The sequence below is a fragment of the Solanum lycopersicum genome, chromosome 9, assembly GCF_036512215.1.
Source record: "Solanum lycopersicum chromosome 9, SLM_r2.1".
In the NCBI taxonomy this organism is placed as follows: Eukaryota; Viridiplantae; Streptophyta; class Magnoliopsida; order Solanales; family Solanaceae; genus Solanum; species Solanum lycopersicum.
Genome location: NC_090808.1, coordinates 1,113,658 through 1,131,558, shown reverse-complemented (window position 1 = coordinate 1,131,558; position 17,901 = coordinate 1,113,658). Strand labels below are relative to the sequence as shown.

Here is a 17,901-nt window from a genome sequence, read left to right as displayed (position 1 = left end):
AATGATATTTGTAAATAACATTTTCCATAAAATAGTGGAACTAACAATACCAGAATTCAGAAGTTAACAATCTAAATACAACTTGATGAACATTATTTAACAACATATATTGAACATTTGAAAATAAGCATAGAAAACATAGGAGAAAAGAGCTACTCAATTAAAATTAAGATTAAAAAGAGAACTACTAAATAAAATTATGGTGAGATTAATTATTATTTTTTCCATCTTGTTTTTACTCTTCACTTTCGATACTACTTCAAAAATAACCGTTGACATTTCTGAAGAGTCTGAGCTAAACGTAACGTAGGTTTTCACCTTCTCTTATTTTTGCTTCCAACCAACAAAGCAAAATAGAAGAGAATCCTAAAGAAAAATCCCAAAGCAATTGTGATCCAAAAACAAGTCCATTTGTTCAAATCAGTCACACCACTTTGCTTCAATATATCTGATCCTGTTGTCAAACATGTTGTGTTTGTTATATTCATTCCCAATGTCTTGCTCATGTTTTGCAACAACTTGATCTTCAAGGCCTCAGGGACAGCCCTCAATGGCGAGGCGTCGAAAAGCTGGACACCCTTTACAAAACACTTGTTGGGATCAGAAAACTCATTTTGTAACACCCCTTGGTAAGGGTATTTCACTAAGGACATATAGTGAAACCATATCCAATAAGGAGGTATTCTATCGCGACTAATGAAGAAGCCACTGAAGAGAAAGAAGTAAGCTAAGACCGCGACCACGACTGTGTAGGCCATCATGATGTTGTAGATGACACCAGAGAGGAATGTGACAAATGAACTCCCTGCCCAAAATGAGGCAACTAAGAAGAGCAAGAAGTAAAGGAAACCAGAAACGCCACCGGCTAGTCCAACTGACCAATAGGTTGTGACAGCAAAGGCAATGGAGAGGACTAATATGGAAGGAAGTGAGATAATGGCATGTGAAACAACATAAGAGGAACGGCGATAAGCGTTATAAGCAGTTTCTCTCATGAAAATATACCTTTCTTGAAGAAAAACAGGAATGGCTTCAGCACAAGTGTAAAAAGTTGTGGACATTGCAAATGCAAAAAAGCCTAACCTTTCTTGAACCCCTTTTGGTGAATTGTCTAATTTCCAAAAAATTGTGGCTAGGATGATCCCAGTGACAACGACAGCGCCAAAACGCATACCAAACAGCTCAGGCATTCTCATGGAATTCAGCATTGATCTTTTAGCTATCACAACCATATCTACCCAAAATGGATTAGCAAATTTCGGGACGTTTGAAGAAGAGAGATTTGGGTCGATATTATTCGTTGCTCCTGAGACTAATTTCCCTCTTGAAACACTTGCACTTATGGCATCTTTAAGTGATGGTTTTGGTTCATTGTAAAAGCTGCTAGTGCTAGTAGTTGAGTTTTTTCCCCTTTGCCATATTTTATTGAATTCCATCAAAGTTTTGGTTCCGTTTGGAGTTCCTTCGAGTTCTCTGATGAAATCCAAAGCAAACTCTATCCTGTTTTCATTTTCAGGAATTGGATTCCCAAAATCAGCAAAGAATTGTTGTAGACATGAAGGAGGGCTAGTCAAGACTGTGTGTCCACGCGAAAGGATGATTAAACGGTCTAAAAGACTCAAAATTCTATAACTTGGTTGATGAATTGACATGATCACAATACTACCACTTTGTGCTATTCTTTGCAAGACTTTTACCACCATATATGCACTAGTGGAATCAAGTCCTGAAGTTGGTTCATCAAGAAACAGGACAATAGGGTCATGAATTATGTCGATACCAATAGAAACACGTCTTCTTTCGCCACCAGAAACTCCCCTATGGCCTTCATCACCAATCACTGTCTTGGCAGCATTTCTAAGGCCTAATTGATCGATCAACGCTTGAACTCTAGCATTCTTCTTGGACTTTGATAAAGTCCTTGGAAGACGAAACTCGGCTGAGAACATGAGTGTTTCTTCAACTGTTAACATTGGGAATAAAAGATCATCTTGCATAACATACGCTGAGATAACCTTGAGAAGCTTTGATTCAAGAACTTCACCATTCAAAGTAACATTCCCTTTTAGACTCTCTCTTGATATTCGATCTGCAAGGGCATCAATCAACGTTGATTTTCCCGAGCCACTAGCTCCAAGAACAGCCATGATTTCACCTTCTCTGGCTTCTCCTGATATGTCATTCAACAACACCTTATCGGATGACAATTCATCGTCTTTATCGCCCCTCCTCAACCACCTAGGAAGTGATATTTTACTTTTGACTTTAACACTATAGTTTAGGTTGTGAAAGGAAAGAACAAAGGGAAATGATGAAGGAGAAGTAGTATAATTTGAGATATTTCCAAGTTCAAGAACTTGGTTTTTTTCCTCAGCAGAGTCGCCAACGCGTTTCAATAGCTCACCTAGTGTGATAGAGACATTGTGCCTTGGTTTTCTTCCAAATTCTTGAAGTTCCATGTTATTTCTTGGGCCTAAAAATGGAAGATCACTAGCTGAAGACATGTCGTCGCCTCCACAAAGACTAGACATGTTTGATCAAATCAGTACTACGTACCAAATTTTGTAGCTAAACAGCAAAATTGATCAGTAGTTGTTGTTTTTGTAAGTGAAGGGTGGTGTATGGTGTTTATGGATGTATATTTCTTACTAGTTTTGTCTAAAAACACACACTAAATAGAAAGATAAATGTATGAAAAGTTAATTCAACAATTTTTTCTTCATGTTGAGTCACTTTCTTTATGAAACTTTGGCTAAGTAAATATATAAATTTTTTTATGCCTTAATAGAACAATATAAGGTTAAAATTTTAATGTTTTCGTGTAATATTGAGGTTTGAAAATTATACTAAAGTAAGTTCAGTAGGTGGCAAGTTGGATGCCTTCCATTGAATAAGTATACGTAATATACATCATCAACTACCAGGTCTATGTTACTTCGGATCTGATACGGGTGCCGATCTAAAAAATCGAATGTGATTATTTAAATTTAGATTCGGGAATATATAAGGATAAGATCCAATCAATAAATTTATATTACGATGTATATGAGTATATGTTTTGATGATTAATTGAAGTTGTTAAATCAAAGCTAGTTAATATTTTGTTCATAAGTTATCTCATATAATAGTAAGTGTTCCTTATATTTGTTCATAAGTAATCTCTAATTATAGCAAAGTGTTCCTATATATATAATATTTTTTTCATAAGCTATTTCTTATACTAATAATAAAGTGTTTCTATCTATATATAAATATAAATATAAAATGTAAAATAAATATAATAATTAATAAAGTGTTCCTATTTATATGTATAATATTTTCTTCATAAGTTATCTCATATAATAGCAAAGTGTTCCCAATATATTTACCTCAAGAAATCTCAACCAAAAATAGTAAAATACCATATCAACGTATGCTTTTTTTTCACGGATGAAGTTAAGATTTTGAGTTTATAAATTTTAAATCACAATTATTTTTATTTACGGAGTTCTAGATAAAAAAAATTTAAAAAAAAAATATCAGATGCCTTAGTTGTAACTAACCAGATTTAATGGGGAGACATTTCTTGTGTGTTTTTACAAAAAAAAAAATATATCAACTATTTATTCTTCTAACCTAATAAATTCTTTTCTAAGTGATTTTAGAGTATATGATAACTCTTTGGTTTTTCTATCAATTGGTTTGTTGAGAAGTAATTTACAAGAAGGGAAATAAAATGTCAAAAGGTTCATGTCTATTAACTTAAGGTTTGACCAGAATTGCGATGATTGAAATTTGTTTATCCTTAATAATCGATTTTAATTTGAGCTTTAAAAATAAATAATATTAATCCTCAATTACCAAAGGCATAGTGAGAGCGAGATGGTTAAGCCTCATCCAATCTTAACTAGTAGTCAAGTTCGAGCTGTAAAGATGAATATTATCACAGTAGGAAGCGTTTCATCCCCTTAATAAATCTCTCTAGCGAAACTTAAGCATCAAAGGGTATGTCTAGATATGGTTGGGACCCACCTACATAAGACAATCAGTTGACAGTGAGTTTTTCTATTCTTTAATAAATTTCTCACGGTTGAGTTGGTGTGAACGGTGAAGTTTACTGCCTGTCTAGCCTATGTTTCGAATTTCAAGATACATAATAATGACATAAAGTTTGGATACGTAATGTAAACTTGACTATTTGTACAAATTAAAGAGAAAAAATATAATACACATTGCTAACTTGTTGCGTGTTATATTCATATAGTAGCCACTCCTACTTTCTTGTGTGTTTTATTTAGTTGCAAATAACTATAATTCATCTAATTTTTATTGAATTATTAGTCACTTCCATGTGGCTTATAATATGGTCTCACCAATATATTCCTAATCTCTTTTGTACACGCCTTCATTATTTTACGAAATCAATTTTTATTTTTATTTTTGTCTATTTCCTATTATTATTTTACACTTCATAGGAATGTATTCTTATGATAAAAAAATCATTTTTTAAATCTTATACCTAAATCCCTTTCTTATTAATATGAATTTTGTTTTACTTTAGGTGTAGATGTTCATCTACTCTGGACCTAAGAATTCCTACAAACTCTTCAGTCAAAAAATAGAATATAGAAATGTGGGAAGTTATAGATTATATAAAGTTCGATCAAACTAGTTTATATACACTGACAGTATATGTGTAGTGCGTATTTTGTAAGCTAATCCCCCATAGGTAGATTCACTTTTTTCAGAGGTAACCCGCGCTAGGCAAACTCGATGCGACGAGCACAACCTAAACGGCAAACATGTTGCTTTTGCTAGCAAAGGGTTTTGAACTTGAGATCTCCAACACGGAAATCTTAATCCCAAACCACTAGACCACCCCGAAAGGGTACTTTTTTACCTGTCCTTTCAACTACTTGAAGCAAAATATCTTTTCTTTTACAAGAACAAGGACTAGTTTGGAGTTTTCTCTTGTAGTATAATGAATTTATACATATTTTCACTCTGTTAAGTTTACACTATACAACTTTCTCAATAGTTCTCTCCATGAAGAAGATTGAAACCAAAAAGCAATGTACAAGTGTTTTAGGGTATACCATTTCTTTTCTACCTAAATGACATGACTAAGTGGTCCAATGCCCAATTCGTCCTCTATGTCATCGCTCTCCTCGAACAGCTTCAAGAATCGAGCTTGCTCTTGTTGTTTCTTTCTCTTTTGCCAATATTTGTAGGCACTTACTGCTCCAAAAACTATAAAAGTAGTCACTAAGACACAGATGAGCAACACTAGAGCCCAGTGCATTCCCTTTTCCTTATTCCGTGGGACATCGGTGTGATTAGAAGCTACTGAAATCATGCAATAACACAGACAATAAGTTACAGAATATAGAGAACAAATGGATAAGCATCCATAATGCTATAAATGCAAGAATTTTGTAGCTCTGATAAGTTGATGTTTAAATAATTTGTAGATTTTGTAACTCAGTAGAATCGTTCCTAATTTAGACAAAATCAGACCCATCATGGATTCCCTACGTGCCACAAAGGGATGTCAGAGGAGACACAAGGATATAGTAACATTTAGAACAAAGATTACTAGAAATCCATATCGTCATCATACATAGCTTGCAAGGGAAGTGCAACCTTCCGTTTATTCAGTTTCTTTTGAGAAACAGTCCAATTTAATTCTTCAATTATAGAACCAGGCAAAAAAATTGTTTACATCTGTGTCAACACCCCTAAGTGAAGGTAGTGTGGTACCATTGTCTTTTGATTGCAGGGCCAATTAGGAGCCCAAATCCTACGTCAAAATAAAACTCAAAGATTTACCCACCAAAACCTTTTTCTATTGATCACTTCGATTAGAATAAATTTTATTTACCTTTTTGATGATTAAGATTCCCCTATGAGTTATGCCCAACTCCAACTGACCCTCATGTTCGAAAACTCCAGGAGGGGAGGGGTACTTGAATGTCAGCCCTCTTGTCAGTGGCGGGGTTTGAACTAGAGACGTATCTTTCCACACATTTTGTGTTGCATCCTTATCACTAAATCAAAACCTCGAAGCAAAGATTGGTGAGGGGAGAGGGGGGGGGGGTGCTTTCAGAGCATTTATGAGTTTATGTGCAGTAAATTAATTCCAACTAGCCTCAAGTTCACTGTTGTTATAGAGAATACATCGCATTAACCAACAAGAAGAGGAGACAGCAAAAAAAAGAATACTCACCACCTTCAAGAGGGAGACAGTCTGGACACAAAAATGTGGCATTGAACTCTTTCTCCTTGAAATGAATATACTTCCCATCAGCACTAGTAAAATCAGATGCACAGAACTCCCATTCATCAAATATATCATCAGGCTTTACAAATGAGTCCTTCTCATATATCCCACATCGTTTGCACTTCTTTTCTTCAAGTTCTGTCAGAGGCTAAAAAAATAAATATGCAACACCATTAGCTTACAAAAGAAGATGCCATAGGCCATGCTTATTAGATCAGCAAACTTGTGAACTTCTAAAAGAACAAACATAGACAAGCTTCCGAGCTGCATCAGAAACCTTCCAAGTAACAAGAATAATAGTCTAAAATTGGAATACAAATTCAAATTCTTCCCTTGATGCATAAAGCAAACAAACACGTGGTTTATTAAGAATAAGAGTCTCCTCTGCCAGACAGCCACATATATGCTGTAGGCTTGTAACTAACTGAGGATTGTCTTGACTAAACTTTAAGTACTCCTATATATCATGGAGAAAGACTGGGAAGAAAATTATGAAAAGAAATTGATCTGACTACTGGTTGCAAGTCCTCTCAATCTTTACATGACCAACTGTTTAGTTCCATTACCTTTTCTCTTTTTATTTCTAATTTTTTGGGTGCATGTGGTTGGGGTTGAGGGAGAGGAAACGGTTCCCTTCACACACAATTGGAACTTCATGCTTTGGTAATGGTTATTGCCTTCACGCACAGCTATTCCTAGGTTGAAACCTAAAAACTCCACCTCAGTAAACCCCTCTTTTATTTCCAACAGGTCAGCTCCCAGACAACTCATCAGTCATCTCCCAAGTGCCAACAATTGTCTGCATTCAACTAGCACTTCTCTTCTCGGGCCTGCAAACGCCTTTGATATGCTTCCTAACATTATGCAACACCAATATTTCATCCCCTGCTCTCTCTTATTTCGTTTCTACCAGTAACTATAACTTATGCTTCTTGGAAATCCTCCCATCACGTAAGAATGAAAACCTTTAAGCCTAATTTAAGCCTAATCCCAACATCTACAGGTTAAAGGAAAACAACAAAGGTAAATAGAATTTAAAAAAAGTGAGCTCCCCACAACTACATCCGACCATGTAAATCAGTGTTATCAAGCATTTTGAAAGAAGAAATGACTACAATCCACTGAAAGGTGGGATACTAAGTTATCTAATAAGAATGATTTCTTCGGGAGACAGAGGGACTGCATTGAAACCTGCTTCTACAACAGACCTTTTCCTCCCAAATGAGGGGTAATGCTCTCTTGCCTTCTTGCGCATCATCATTCCAGGTACTAATACAGAGCCTTGAAGAAAATATCTCTGGAGTGTAACCTCCACTAGAAGGATCAATTACTACTAAAATAACTTCTAAACCTTGTAGGATAGACATTGATGAACTTTTGTTTCTCCTGAAACCGTACATCTAAATGGAACCTGGCTCTGCACTTTCCTAATTGACCGAGTTGACCTTAGAGAAGAAAATGAAGATTTTTCTAGAGCACATTTTTACTGACTTCATTATGAAATTTTCTTGTGTTAGCTTTTCGCCTTTTCCTTTTCTCAACACGAATTTAAGCCTGAGAAAACTTTACTAATTGGCAAATGGCATGTCAAATAAAGGGCATAAGCTTCAGAAGATAAATCTGGTTATATTCCACCTCTCTTTGAATTATAGAAAAACCTCGAGAGAACGATATAGTTGGAAATATGATGACCCAACAAATTTGCAGTAGTAGTTAAGAAATCATTAACTTTAAGGGTAGTTTGCGCAATGGAACGTCTTGGAAGGCAGCTGTAAGAAGGAAGTGTGTGTTCCCTTGATTTTGGGATCAATAGCGTCTTCCTAAGTGGGTACTGCCATGAATGTATCTTCCAAGAGCTAATGCAATGGAGATCGGTGCAGGTGCATCTAGGTGCTAGAAACAGTGGATTTCTTGGCTATGAATTTTGTTAAAATGTAGAACAGGAAAAGAAAGCACACCTTCTCTCTTTACTATTATGTTCATTTTACTTAACTATTTCCTGATGTGATTTTCAGTAAGTTTTCTACTTTTTTCTATACTTCTTCCATACAAGCATGTTTTTCTGCTCAAACATCGATAAAGTTATAACGACTTAATAAACAAATTCTATCATAGTAGATTAACAGAGTCCGTATAACTCCCTCTATGTCCAAAGCATAGCCAGCCTCAAACCCAAACAATGGAGGAGAATCGTTATAGGTTTGATAATCTGATACTAAATAGTCAAGCTACGATCAATCCTCTAAAATCACAGGGGTCATTTCGTAGCTAGTTTGGAGGTGTGCTATGCAGGCATTAAATCCTACATGAAGCGATACCACGTTTGCTAGCTGGTCAGGAGGTGAACTATTCATGTATACAATTGTTAACACAATAACCTGGTAACTAATATATGTATAACTCTAACAAGCTACGAAACTACGAGCTCATATAGTCAACCCACACTTATTTAAACATTTTCAAATTAAGCAATTGCATACCTGCCAAGACTCTTCTCCCTTGAAGATATACAACTCATGTTTCTTCTTCACATCAGGCAAATATATTGTTCTATTTTCACCTTTACACTTAAAATAAACTTCCGGTGATGATCCGAAAAACTCATGAGTATTATATATCTCGATCGAATCTAGTGTTACAACCGCCGCTGTAATCAATTCTACAGAAAAAAAATAGACAAAAATCACATAATTTTCCATCGATTAGTTCACTACAATCAGAAATTCGATTGAAATGAAATTTACCTGGAAGCGAGCTGAGAAGAATCGAGCTACAGAAAAACGAAAGGAGAAGATGAGGAACCCTAGGATTCAATCGACGACACATCGCTGTAGAGATTTTTCGTTTTTTTGTAGCTTTTTGTGCAAGGAATTGGGTTTTTTTTTTATCGAAGACGAAGATGAAGCTAAATTTTGTACCTTTTGCTCTTCAGATTGTATCTTAATGTTTATTTTTGTCCTACTACTCTACACGTCCACTCGGGTTCGATTCTCTTTGGGTACGGAATCGTTCTATTATTCAGCATTTTATACTTTGAATCCTCGTAAGTACGAGTTTTTTATTATATATTCTATCTGTTTTTAATTATTTGTTTACTTTTAAATCGACACAATAATTATTGACATATTAAATTTACTTGTTTATCCTTTTCAAAGTAATTAATTGAGATTATAATGCGTAAAATTAATCATGCTTTCTTAATTTGTCAAAATACACAAATAATTAGTGACAACTTAAAAAAAAGACAAATTATTAGAGACAGATGAAAATAAACACGGTATAGATTGAAGGGGGTGGTATGTATTACTGTTTATGTTCCTAATTTATGTGTCATCATTATCATTCGAATTTGAATGTCAGTTTTTTTAATTTTGAACGTAAAATTAAATATGAAATTTTTAACAACAGATACAATAATATTCTACAAGTGAGGTGTGTGGAGGATAGAATTTATAGAAAGACGAACATGAAATCTTTAAATTTCTTAAAATGAAAGTTTAATATTTGAAATTACGTAAAAAGTATTAAAAGTCATAATAATTATTTAATTCAAAATATTTAAAAGAATACGAAAAAATTACTGTCAAAAGAAAAACTTATATAACTTTTGAAATTCAAAAAACGCCGAGACATAGAAGTATATATATTCATTCCATATGATGATCTTGCACCATTGCTTTAGAAGTTGGTTGACACTTAAACCGATATCTCATCTCCACCTATCTTTTGCTTCTTTGTTCCTTTCTCAAATTTTAACCAAATTAACCAAAACCAATATTTGCCAACATTAATGCTACTTAATTTTCATTGTATTTGTCAATAATCTTTTTTTTTTTTTGGTCAAATATCAATGGCTAAAATATTATTAACACCAACTTTTTTGGTGTTGTCCATCTTACTAATCTTCATTACTTTCTCACAAGCAACTCCACCAACCTTTGATTGGGTTCAACAAGAATACCTCAAGGCTCACAATGATTTAAGAAGTAGTGTTGGTGTTCCTCCTTTGGAATGGGATGAGAAATTAGCCGCTTATGCGTATGATTGGGCTGTTCAACGAAAGGAGGATTGTAATTACAGGTAAAGATCGATGTTCAATATGCATAGTCTTTCGAAAATATTCAAGTTAGACCACCTTTGAAAGGGTTGGATCAATTTGGACATATGATCATGTAGCTAAATTTATGGTGATATGCACAAACATGACCTTTAAGTGGCACTATTTAAATTTTGGTCTATGTTGATTTTAAAGTGCAAAAAGTGGCTATTTGTGCAAATTAGCTCCCATTTGACATCTCCTAAACTTATTTTAACGATAAATGACTAAAATTTCACCTTTAAGTTCTCTTATTACTATTATCTTCTATTAGCCTTATAAATTCCCAAAATCCATCATTTTTACACATCAGATTAATGTATATGCCGCATTAAATTAATGTATCACATGCATCATATTAGTGTATCATGTATAAAATGTAATGTATCTTCCTTCACGATTAATGTATCTCGCGCATCAAATTAATGTATCAGCGCTTCTATTATTGTATCCGTTTGAGAGATATTTGTAATTATAAACTTATAAGGGGGGAAATGATAGTTTTACCTTAAAAGTATGTGATTTCTATCATTTGCCCTTACAGACAACATTCAACCGGCCCGTACGGAGAGAATATCTTCTGGCAACTTTACGCAGAGACACCAGCAACTGGTATTGTTAAGAAATGGTTCGATGAAAAGAAGAATTTTGACGAGGTAAATAATGTTTGCAAATGTAAGCCAGAAAAAGAAGGATGTGAATGTGGCCATTATTTAAATATTGTATGGAAGACTACTACAAAAGTTGGATGTAGTGGCAATGTTTATTGCAAAAATCAAAAGGGTGCTTATGTTGTATGTTCATATGATCCTATTGGGAATTATAAAGGTGTTAATCCTTTAAATCCTGGTAATAATTCAACAAGTAGTTAAGGATAGGTCACATTTAACTCTGAAACGATCGATAAATAACGATGTTTTGATTTTGTAATCACGTTGTAAGAATTTTTTTTTTGTTTTTTAAAGAATATTTGGTGTATTCGTCTATAGTTTAACTTCAAATGATTTTAAAAATCTATTTTCTTTTTTCTTTTTTTTTTCTTTTTCGTAAGTTTTGAAATTAAGAAAATTATAAACTTAATCGACCATAAGTTGAGGTCATTGATACTTGAGTCATTCACACAAATAATTTTTTTTCAATCAAGATAGAGGTTAATAATCGACAAAGAAAATGACACATTAACTTGTGGACGTTTAGTGATGAATAAAGCGAGCACACATCTTAAAGACTAGAGTTAAATTTAACAGATGTTAGATCGACAGATTTATATTAATAGGAGATAGTAAGTATCTGATAATCGAAATAATTATGGTGACCGCAAGTTAATATGAACATTCAATGCTTAAAAAATTAGGGTGCCTTCACATACTTCTCTAATATGGACTAGGCAGGTAGTTATGTTTACAAAGCGAATTTTGTTCATAAAACAAGTTTGAAAAATTCGTCGATTTATACTTGTATTGTATTTTTTTTTTAATTAAGCATCGTATACTCTATTATTCTTTTTTTTTTAAAAAAAAAATTGAGAATCTATCAGAAATAATTTTTCTATTATATAAAGATGGAGCTAAGATATAAGTACGTACATTTTACCCTACTTGATGAATTACACTAGATATGTTGTTGTTGTTACTTATGTACTTCTCAATATAGTCACGAAGATGGTTTTGTTTCTTGCTATTTCGTTCTCTTTTCTTACAATCTTGCGGCAGATAATTTCCTTTTGAGTCGAAAGTTTAGCAATAACTTTCCTTTTGTGTATATCCTACTTTTATGGGGGTGCAAGTGCAACGACAAAAAAAAAATACAATCTATCTAAATAATGTATTTATTAAAACAAAGATAATACGATACGATGTAATATATTATGAAAAAATACATTACAACCATTCAAATAGATTGTTAGGAATATGAAAGTAAATCTCTCCAATTTATTTTTGACAAATCAATCTCAAAGCTTTTTCTTTCTTCTTCAGACATATCTTTTATTAGTTTTTGTACGTTGCCGTTGTGAAACCTTCAAAACAATAAGCCATGCAGAATTCACTACATTTCATCTTTGTAAAATACTCTTTACGTCCGATATCGTTTGTCATGTTGCGCTTTTCGAAAGTTAATTTGACTAATTTTTAAAGATAAATTAGATCACATTAATTCGATATTTTACACAGAAAAATTAAATATTCTAAAACTATATGAAAAGTACAATAAATTACAACTTTTTGCATATTAATATGATGAAAAAATACATTTTAAAATGTCAGTCAAAGTTTTTATAGTTTGATTCTAAAAATAAAAATCATGACAAATAATACCAGACGAAGAGAATATAATATAAATATACTTCCCTAATTCTAACAATTTTCATAAGTGACATTTCAAGTTCATAGGACTCGATTCGTCCCTGCTCCAACCCTTACGCCTCAACTATCCCCCACACCATCCTATTTTACTATATTATATATAAATCTTTATGGGATAATTTTTTTTTTAATATTTGAGTAACGGTAACGTTGTCTTAGTATGAAACATAGGTTAAAAATTTGAGTCGTGAAAATTGTTATATATACTAATGTTTGCATTAAATTAAAATAACATGTTTATATCACATTATATTAGATAACAATTTCACTATAAAATATCTATTATACTCTTAATGAAATGATTTATAATTACATAGATTTCTATCGTTCATTTTGAACCACAAATTTTAAAAGTCTTTCTTTCTTTTTAAAGTTCATAACGAATCAAACTACCTCTCATGCGATGAGAAGGAACTAGAAGTGTCATATAATCTCTCTTATAGATAGTGTATTGTATTGTTTTTCTTTTTTTATAATTTTGCATCGGATATATTTATTTTTTAAATTGATAGTATATTGCAAATAATTATTTTACCTTATAAAGATGGAGCTAAGATATATGTTTATTTTACCTTAGATATGTTGTTGTTGTTACTTATATACTTTTCAATATAGTTACGAAGATGGTTTTGTTTCTTGCTATTGTGTTGTCTCTTTTCTTACAATCTTGCATCAGATAGTTTCCTTTTGAGTCGAGACTTTAGCGATAATGACTCCCTACCTCATAAAAAAGTAAGGATAATGTTTGTGTATACCCTACTTTTATAAGGTGCGAAGATGAAGAACAATACAATCTATTCAAACAATGCATTTATTAAAATAATACAGTATGATATAATACAACACAATACAATACGATATGATATATTATGAAAAAGAAAATACACTACGACCATTCAAATTAGAGTGTTAGGAAGATTACATCCTGCCTTTCAATACATTTTCTTTTACTCCAGGAATATGAATTCCTATAATGTAATCTCTCCAATTTATTTTTGACAAATCAATATCAAAGCTTTTCCTTTCTTCCTCAGACATATCTTCCATTAGTTTTTGCATGTTGCCATTGTGAAACCTTGCAAAACAATAACATACATTATTTTTTTAATATTTGAGTACAGGTAAAGTTGTCTTCGTATAAAATATAGGTCACAAATTTGAGTCATGAAAGTTGTTATACTGATGTTTGCATTAAATTAAAATAGTCTGTCTATATCACACTCCTTGAGGTGTAACCCTTCCTCGAAACCTGTGTAAACACAATATACTTTACGCACCAGACTGCCCCTTAGTCTAGAATAAAAATTAATGTGTCTATATCACACACCTTGAAGTACAATCCTTCCTCAAACCCCGTGTAAACGCAATATACTTTATGCACCGAACTAAGCACAAATTTGAGTTGTGAAAGTTGTTAAACTAATGTTTGCATTAAATTAAAATAGTCTGTATATATATCACATTCCTTGAAGTGCAATCCTTCCTCGAACCCTGTGCAAACGCAAAATATATATTTTGTGCACTTAGTCTAGAATTAATAAATGGAATGATAGTAAATGAGAAAGTGTCATACCATCCCTTGTAGAATGTATACGGTTCATAAACCTTGCTACAGTTCTTTAAAAATTCCACCTTCCTTTTAAAAAGCTTTTGCATCTTTGAATCTTCAACTTCATGATGTCGATTTAACAATTCCTTTGAAATATAATTTGAATAATCTAACATGTTATCAAAATATTTCATCTTTTGAACCTTCACTTGATCTCCTTTTGAGTTAACAAAAGGAAAAGAAGAGAAAAACTCATAGCAATAGTTCGAAATTTGTGATGATAATAAAGGATTGACATATGATGATGCTACATGATACACATTTAGCTCTGGACTTTGCAAGTTTCCATGTTTGGCAATAGCAGCCATTGTTGCATTTACAACCATATCAACTGGAACCTAAACCAAGTAAACAAACACAAGTTCGTTAGATAGTTTATGTGACGTTGTTTGACTGGTACAAAATAAAATTAGTTTAATGTACGTATAAAAATATATATGAGACTTATGAAAAACATACTTTTTATTGATGATTTCTTAATGAACGTATAAAAAAGAAATGTGATAACTAATAAAAAAAAAAAAAGTGTCGGAACAAATTTATAACAAGGTACGATTTTAAGACTGTGGTTTTATATGGTGTAATTCATGAGATTATATTTTCTGACAAGTGAATGAAACGAATTCTTCGATTTTGTGATGCGTAGTGTTAGGAAAAAATACATTTTGGATCTATAACAAGTGCAATCTAAAAATTAGGGATGACAACAAGGTGGAGTAGGCAGGGAAAACCCGCATAAACTCATCTTGCTCCACCTCACATAGTATAATTTTATATTTTCAACATGCCCCTCGTAAACCCACACCTCGAAAAGTATACCTACCATATCAATAAGACAGTAGGGGTTAGTATAAACACCTGGAAATTCCCCTTTTCCATAGAAAACAATTGCAGGGTCAATTATCCTAGTGAGAGAAAACAAGAAGATAAAAAAGTTATAAAATATTTGACTCTCGAAATCTGAAATCCGAACGATACTAATATAAGATACCTTAATCCTTGTATCCATCCTGGAAAAGGTTGTTCATAACTACTAGTTATTATGGAAGGACGAATAATGACTATTGGTATGTTTTCCCTCATGCTATCAATCACCATCTCACCCATGGCCTTTGTGAATGAATATGTATCATGCCATCCATATAACTTTGCCCTATTAAAAATCATATCATATAGTATAATTCATTTAATTACACTTGAATATATGTATGGATATTATAATGGCGATTAATCTTGTAATATCTGTTATTCGATCTGTCTCAATTTATGTGATTTTTTTTTTCGTTTTAGTTAATTTGGAAAAAAAATAGCATGTTTTCCTTTAACTTAGCCTCATTTTACATTTTTGTCATTCAATTTTGAATGTGCACAAATTGGCACTTAAAATTGTATAAAGTTGAATAAATAGACACACGAATCCTACGTGTCACAATACACGTAGGACACAAAATTAATGTAGGAGGTCATGCAGGACGTTTGTGTCTATTTGTTCAATTTTATACAAGTTTCAGTGTCTATTTGTGCACACTCAAAGTTTGAGAACATAAATGTGAAATTAAGCTAAGTTAAAGGGCATATTTATGTATTGTGCGTATTTAGTATATACTCCCCTATTCTATATTAACAGAATTATTCTATATTAACAGAATTTGTGAGGTAATAGCACACTTATTAAGAATGTACCTCTCATCTCCTAATTCTTTTATAATTTTATTGAACTCATCATTATTTTTAATAGAATTCTTCAACTTTGAAACAAAGTCCAACTCATTGGCAGCATTGAGAAGTGGAAACTTAGCAGATGGAGAATGTGATGTGAGTTTTTCCTTTGTTATGCTTTCTCCCATAATGAAAGGCTTCTCATATTGTAGACCTTCTCTTTCTCCATTGGCATATGCTTTAAAAGAAACAAATTGCACAAGTAAATAAATAATTTATAATAGTCAAACGTCTATATAACAATGTCCTTATATATAAAAAAAAACACTATGAGATACAACATATATGATTGTCGTTATAAAGAAATTTGACTGTCTGTCAGTCAGTGAATTTGAATGTGTACCGGTCGAATAATGGATGAGGAGTTTCAAGTTGATGCATTTCTTGGCAAACATCATGAGTTGATATGCACCATTCACATGAGCATCAAGAGCCAAGTCATACCTAGACAATATTGATGAAGACACAACTCATTAAGTAAAAAAATAAAAATGTACGTGCTTTCTGTAACAACTTTCAGATGAGATGATCGTACTAACCTCAAGTCAAATGTGGTATTTGCTGCGGAGTCGATGATCAAATCAATTTCTTGAGCTATTTGTTGAGAAATAATACTATCCATACCAAGGTTTGGCTCATCAATATTTCCAACCACAGGAATCAATTTACTTCTTATGAATGACTCATAAGATTCCCCATGTATTTCTTTTAGACATTTGAATAATTTTGACTCTATTATCTAATGGAAAAAAAAAAAGAAATCATGCATAATTAGTGACTTTATTTGGAAATTAGATTTATTTATAATAATATAAAAAGTATATATGGAAGAAAAAAAATATAATCAACATACTTCACTTGTTAATCTGTCAAATGCAGCTTCCTTATCCTTTGCCCTTATAAGGAGGTAGATCTTGTTTATCTTTGGTGTTGTTCTTAATATCTTTTCAATTAAAACTACAAAAAAAAAAAAAAAGTTTTATTGTAAATATTAGAGAATATAACTAAGTGTTCAAATGTATCCTGTCTTCAACAACTTTTAGATGCGATAATCTAAGTATGCATTTTAACGTGGTATCGTAGCAGACAAAAGTCACGTGTTTGAATCTCACCGCCAACGAAAAAGAATTCCTAACATTATTGAAATTACCTTTTGCAAGAAATCCTGTTGCACCTGTGACAAGAAGATTTTTTGCTTCAAAAAAATCAATAATCCCTATTTCATTTTTAGCTAAAACATCTCCTTGATGATCACTCAATGCTTTAATAAAATTTGAGGAAGATGAGTCAATGCCATGATCAATTCCTAATGTTAAGTGACTAATATTATTTGATCTAATTTTGTATGAAAAATTGCTAGAGAAATGAGTATTATTTTCAAAAAACAACTTATTTATTGGTACCCTTGTGTTAAAGGAAAAAAGATTTTGAAGGTGAAGCATTGTCATTTGACAATTAAACAAATAGTTTAGTTATATGTTATAGAAGCTAAAATATTTTGTAAATTATTTATAGAGGTAAACTTACATTAAAATTAAAAGGGTTGTTGAATTATGGTGAATTGTGATTTTGACATTTAATAAATATGATCTTGCGTGTTGAAAAATGAGATCTCTTGCTTATTTACAAATTAAAAAAGTCGTATTTACAGATTCATGTAATAATAATCAATCCACATATGAATTTTTCTATCTCTCACATTAGTTTTTGTGATTATAATCAATCCATATATGGTAATTATATCTTTCATATTGCCTAGATCTCTAGTCTCGTTGATAGGGATGGCCATAGAGTAGTGTGAACGCAAGGCGGTGTGAATTTAATTAAATCTAGAAAAAAATTTATTTGCACCACG

General features: G+C 32.3%; 4 protein-coding genes across 8 annotated transcripts; 1 reads left to right on the top strand and 3 right to left on the bottom strand.

The window, feature by feature from the left end:
- Positions 1 to 7: 7 nt before the first annotated feature.
- On the bottom strand, positions 8 to 2,836 carry ABCG23 (ABC transporter G family member 23). The gene has a single exon (XM_004246681.5). It carries the CDS (start codon positions 2,529 to 2,531, stop codon positions 315 to 317), a length of 2,217 nt encoding a protein of 738 aa, XP_004246729.2. The 5' UTR covers positions 2,532 to 2,836; the 3' UTR covers positions 8 to 314.
- A 2,107-nt stretch (positions 2,837 to 4,943) lies between these two features.
- LOC101268134 (uncharacterized) lies at positions 4,944 to 9,259 on the bottom strand. 4 transcript variants are annotated; one of them, XM_004246683.5, is made up of 4 exons: positions 9,004 to 9,259; positions 8,740 to 8,918; positions 6,206 to 6,407; positions 4,944 to 5,325 (listed from the first exon to the last, which is right to left on the bottom strand). In XM_004246683.5, exons 1-4 carry the CDS (start codon positions 9,083 to 9,085, stop codon positions 5,090 to 5,092), a joined length of 699 nt encoding a protein of 232 aa, XP_004246731.1. In that variant the 5' UTR covers positions 9,086 to 9,259; the 3' UTR covers positions 4,944 to 5,089. The 4 variants fall into 4 exon arrangements, with proteins under 4 accessions (XP_004246731.1, XP_010326041.1, XP_010326040.1 ...); XM_010327739.4 differs by having other exon boundaries at positions 4,944 to 5,322; XM_010327738.4 differs by having other exon boundaries at positions 6,209 to 6,407.
- A 789-nt stretch (positions 9,260 to 10,048) lies between these two features.
- LOC101268421 (pathogenesis-related protein 1A) lies at positions 10,049 to 11,285 on the top strand. The gene is made up of 2 exons (XM_004246684.4): positions 10,049 to 10,339; positions 10,900 to 11,285. Exons 1-2 carry the CDS (start codon positions 10,110 to 10,112, stop codon positions 11,225 to 11,227), a joined length of 558 nt encoding a protein of 185 aa, XP_004246732.2. The 5' UTR covers positions 10,049 to 10,109; the 3' UTR covers positions 11,228 to 11,285.
- A 2,228-nt stretch (positions 11,286 to 13,513) lies between these two features.
- LOC101267260 (fatty acyl-CoA reductase 2, chloroplastic-like) lies at positions 13,514 to 17,527 on the bottom strand. 2 transcript variants are annotated; one of them, XM_004246680.5, is made up of 9 exons: positions 17,197 to 17,527; positions 16,900 to 17,003; positions 16,586 to 16,785; positions 16,390 to 16,490; positions 16,011 to 16,224; positions 15,319 to 15,480; positions 15,151 to 15,232; positions 14,292 to 14,665; positions 13,514 to 13,793 (listed from the first exon to the last, which is right to left on the bottom strand). In XM_004246680.5, the coding sequence occupies exons 1-9, from the start codon at positions 17,492 to 17,494 to the stop codon at positions 13,637 to 13,639; spliced, it is 1,692 nt and encodes a 563-aa protein (XP_004246728.2). In that variant the 5' UTR covers positions 17,495 to 17,527; the 3' UTR covers positions 13,514 to 13,636. The 2 variants fall into 2 exon arrangements, with proteins under 2 accessions (XP_004246728.2, XP_010326043.2); XM_010327741.4 differs by lacking the exon at positions 13,514 to 13,793 and having other exon boundaries at positions 14,525 to 14,665; positions 15,186 to 15,232.
- Between the last annotated feature and the right edge of the window lie 374 nt (positions 17,528 to 17,901).

What these genes read in the sequence shown, in the direction of transcription:
- ABCG23 (XM_004246681.5), bottom strand. Translation starts at nt 2,531, where the DNA reads ATGTCTAGTCTTTGTGGAGGCGACGACATGTCTTCAGCTAGTGATCTT.
- LOC101268134 (XM_004246683.5), bottom strand. Translation starts at nt 9,085, where the DNA reads ATGTGTCGTCGATTGAATCCTAGGGTTCCTCATCTTCTCCTTTCGTTT. An exon ending in AGGGAGAAGAGTCTTGGCAG is followed by an intron (nt 6,408 to 8,739) that starts GTATGCAATTGC and finishes TTATTTTTTTAG; the next exon opens with CCTCTGACAGAACTTGAAGA. An exon ending in CTGTCTCCCTCTTGAAGGTG is followed by an intron (nt 5,326 to 6,205) that starts GTGAGTATTCTT and finishes GCATGATTTCAG; the next exon opens with TAGCTTCTAATCACACCGAT.
- LOC101268421 (XM_004246684.4), top strand. Translation starts at nt 10,110, where the DNA reads ATGGCTAAAATATTATTAACACCAACTTTTTTGGTGTTGTCCATCTTA. An exon ending in AAGGAGGATTGTAATTACAG is followed by an intron (nt 10,340 to 10,899) that starts GTAAAGATCGAT and finishes TTGCCCTTACAG; the next exon opens with ACAACATTCAACCGGCCCGT.
- LOC101267260 (XM_004246680.5), bottom strand. Translation starts at nt 17,494, where the DNA reads ATGACAATGCTTCACCTTCAAAATCTTTTTTCCTTTAACACAAGGGTA. An exon ending in AATACCACATTTGACTTGAG is followed by an intron (nt 16,491 to 16,585) that starts GTTAGTACGATC and finishes AATATTGTCTAG; the next exon opens with GTATGACTTGGCTCTTGATG. An exon ending in TATACATTCTACAAGGGATG is followed by an intron (nt 13,794 to 14,291) that starts GTATGACACTTT and finishes TTGTTTTGCAAG; the next exon opens with GTTTCACAATGGCAACATGC.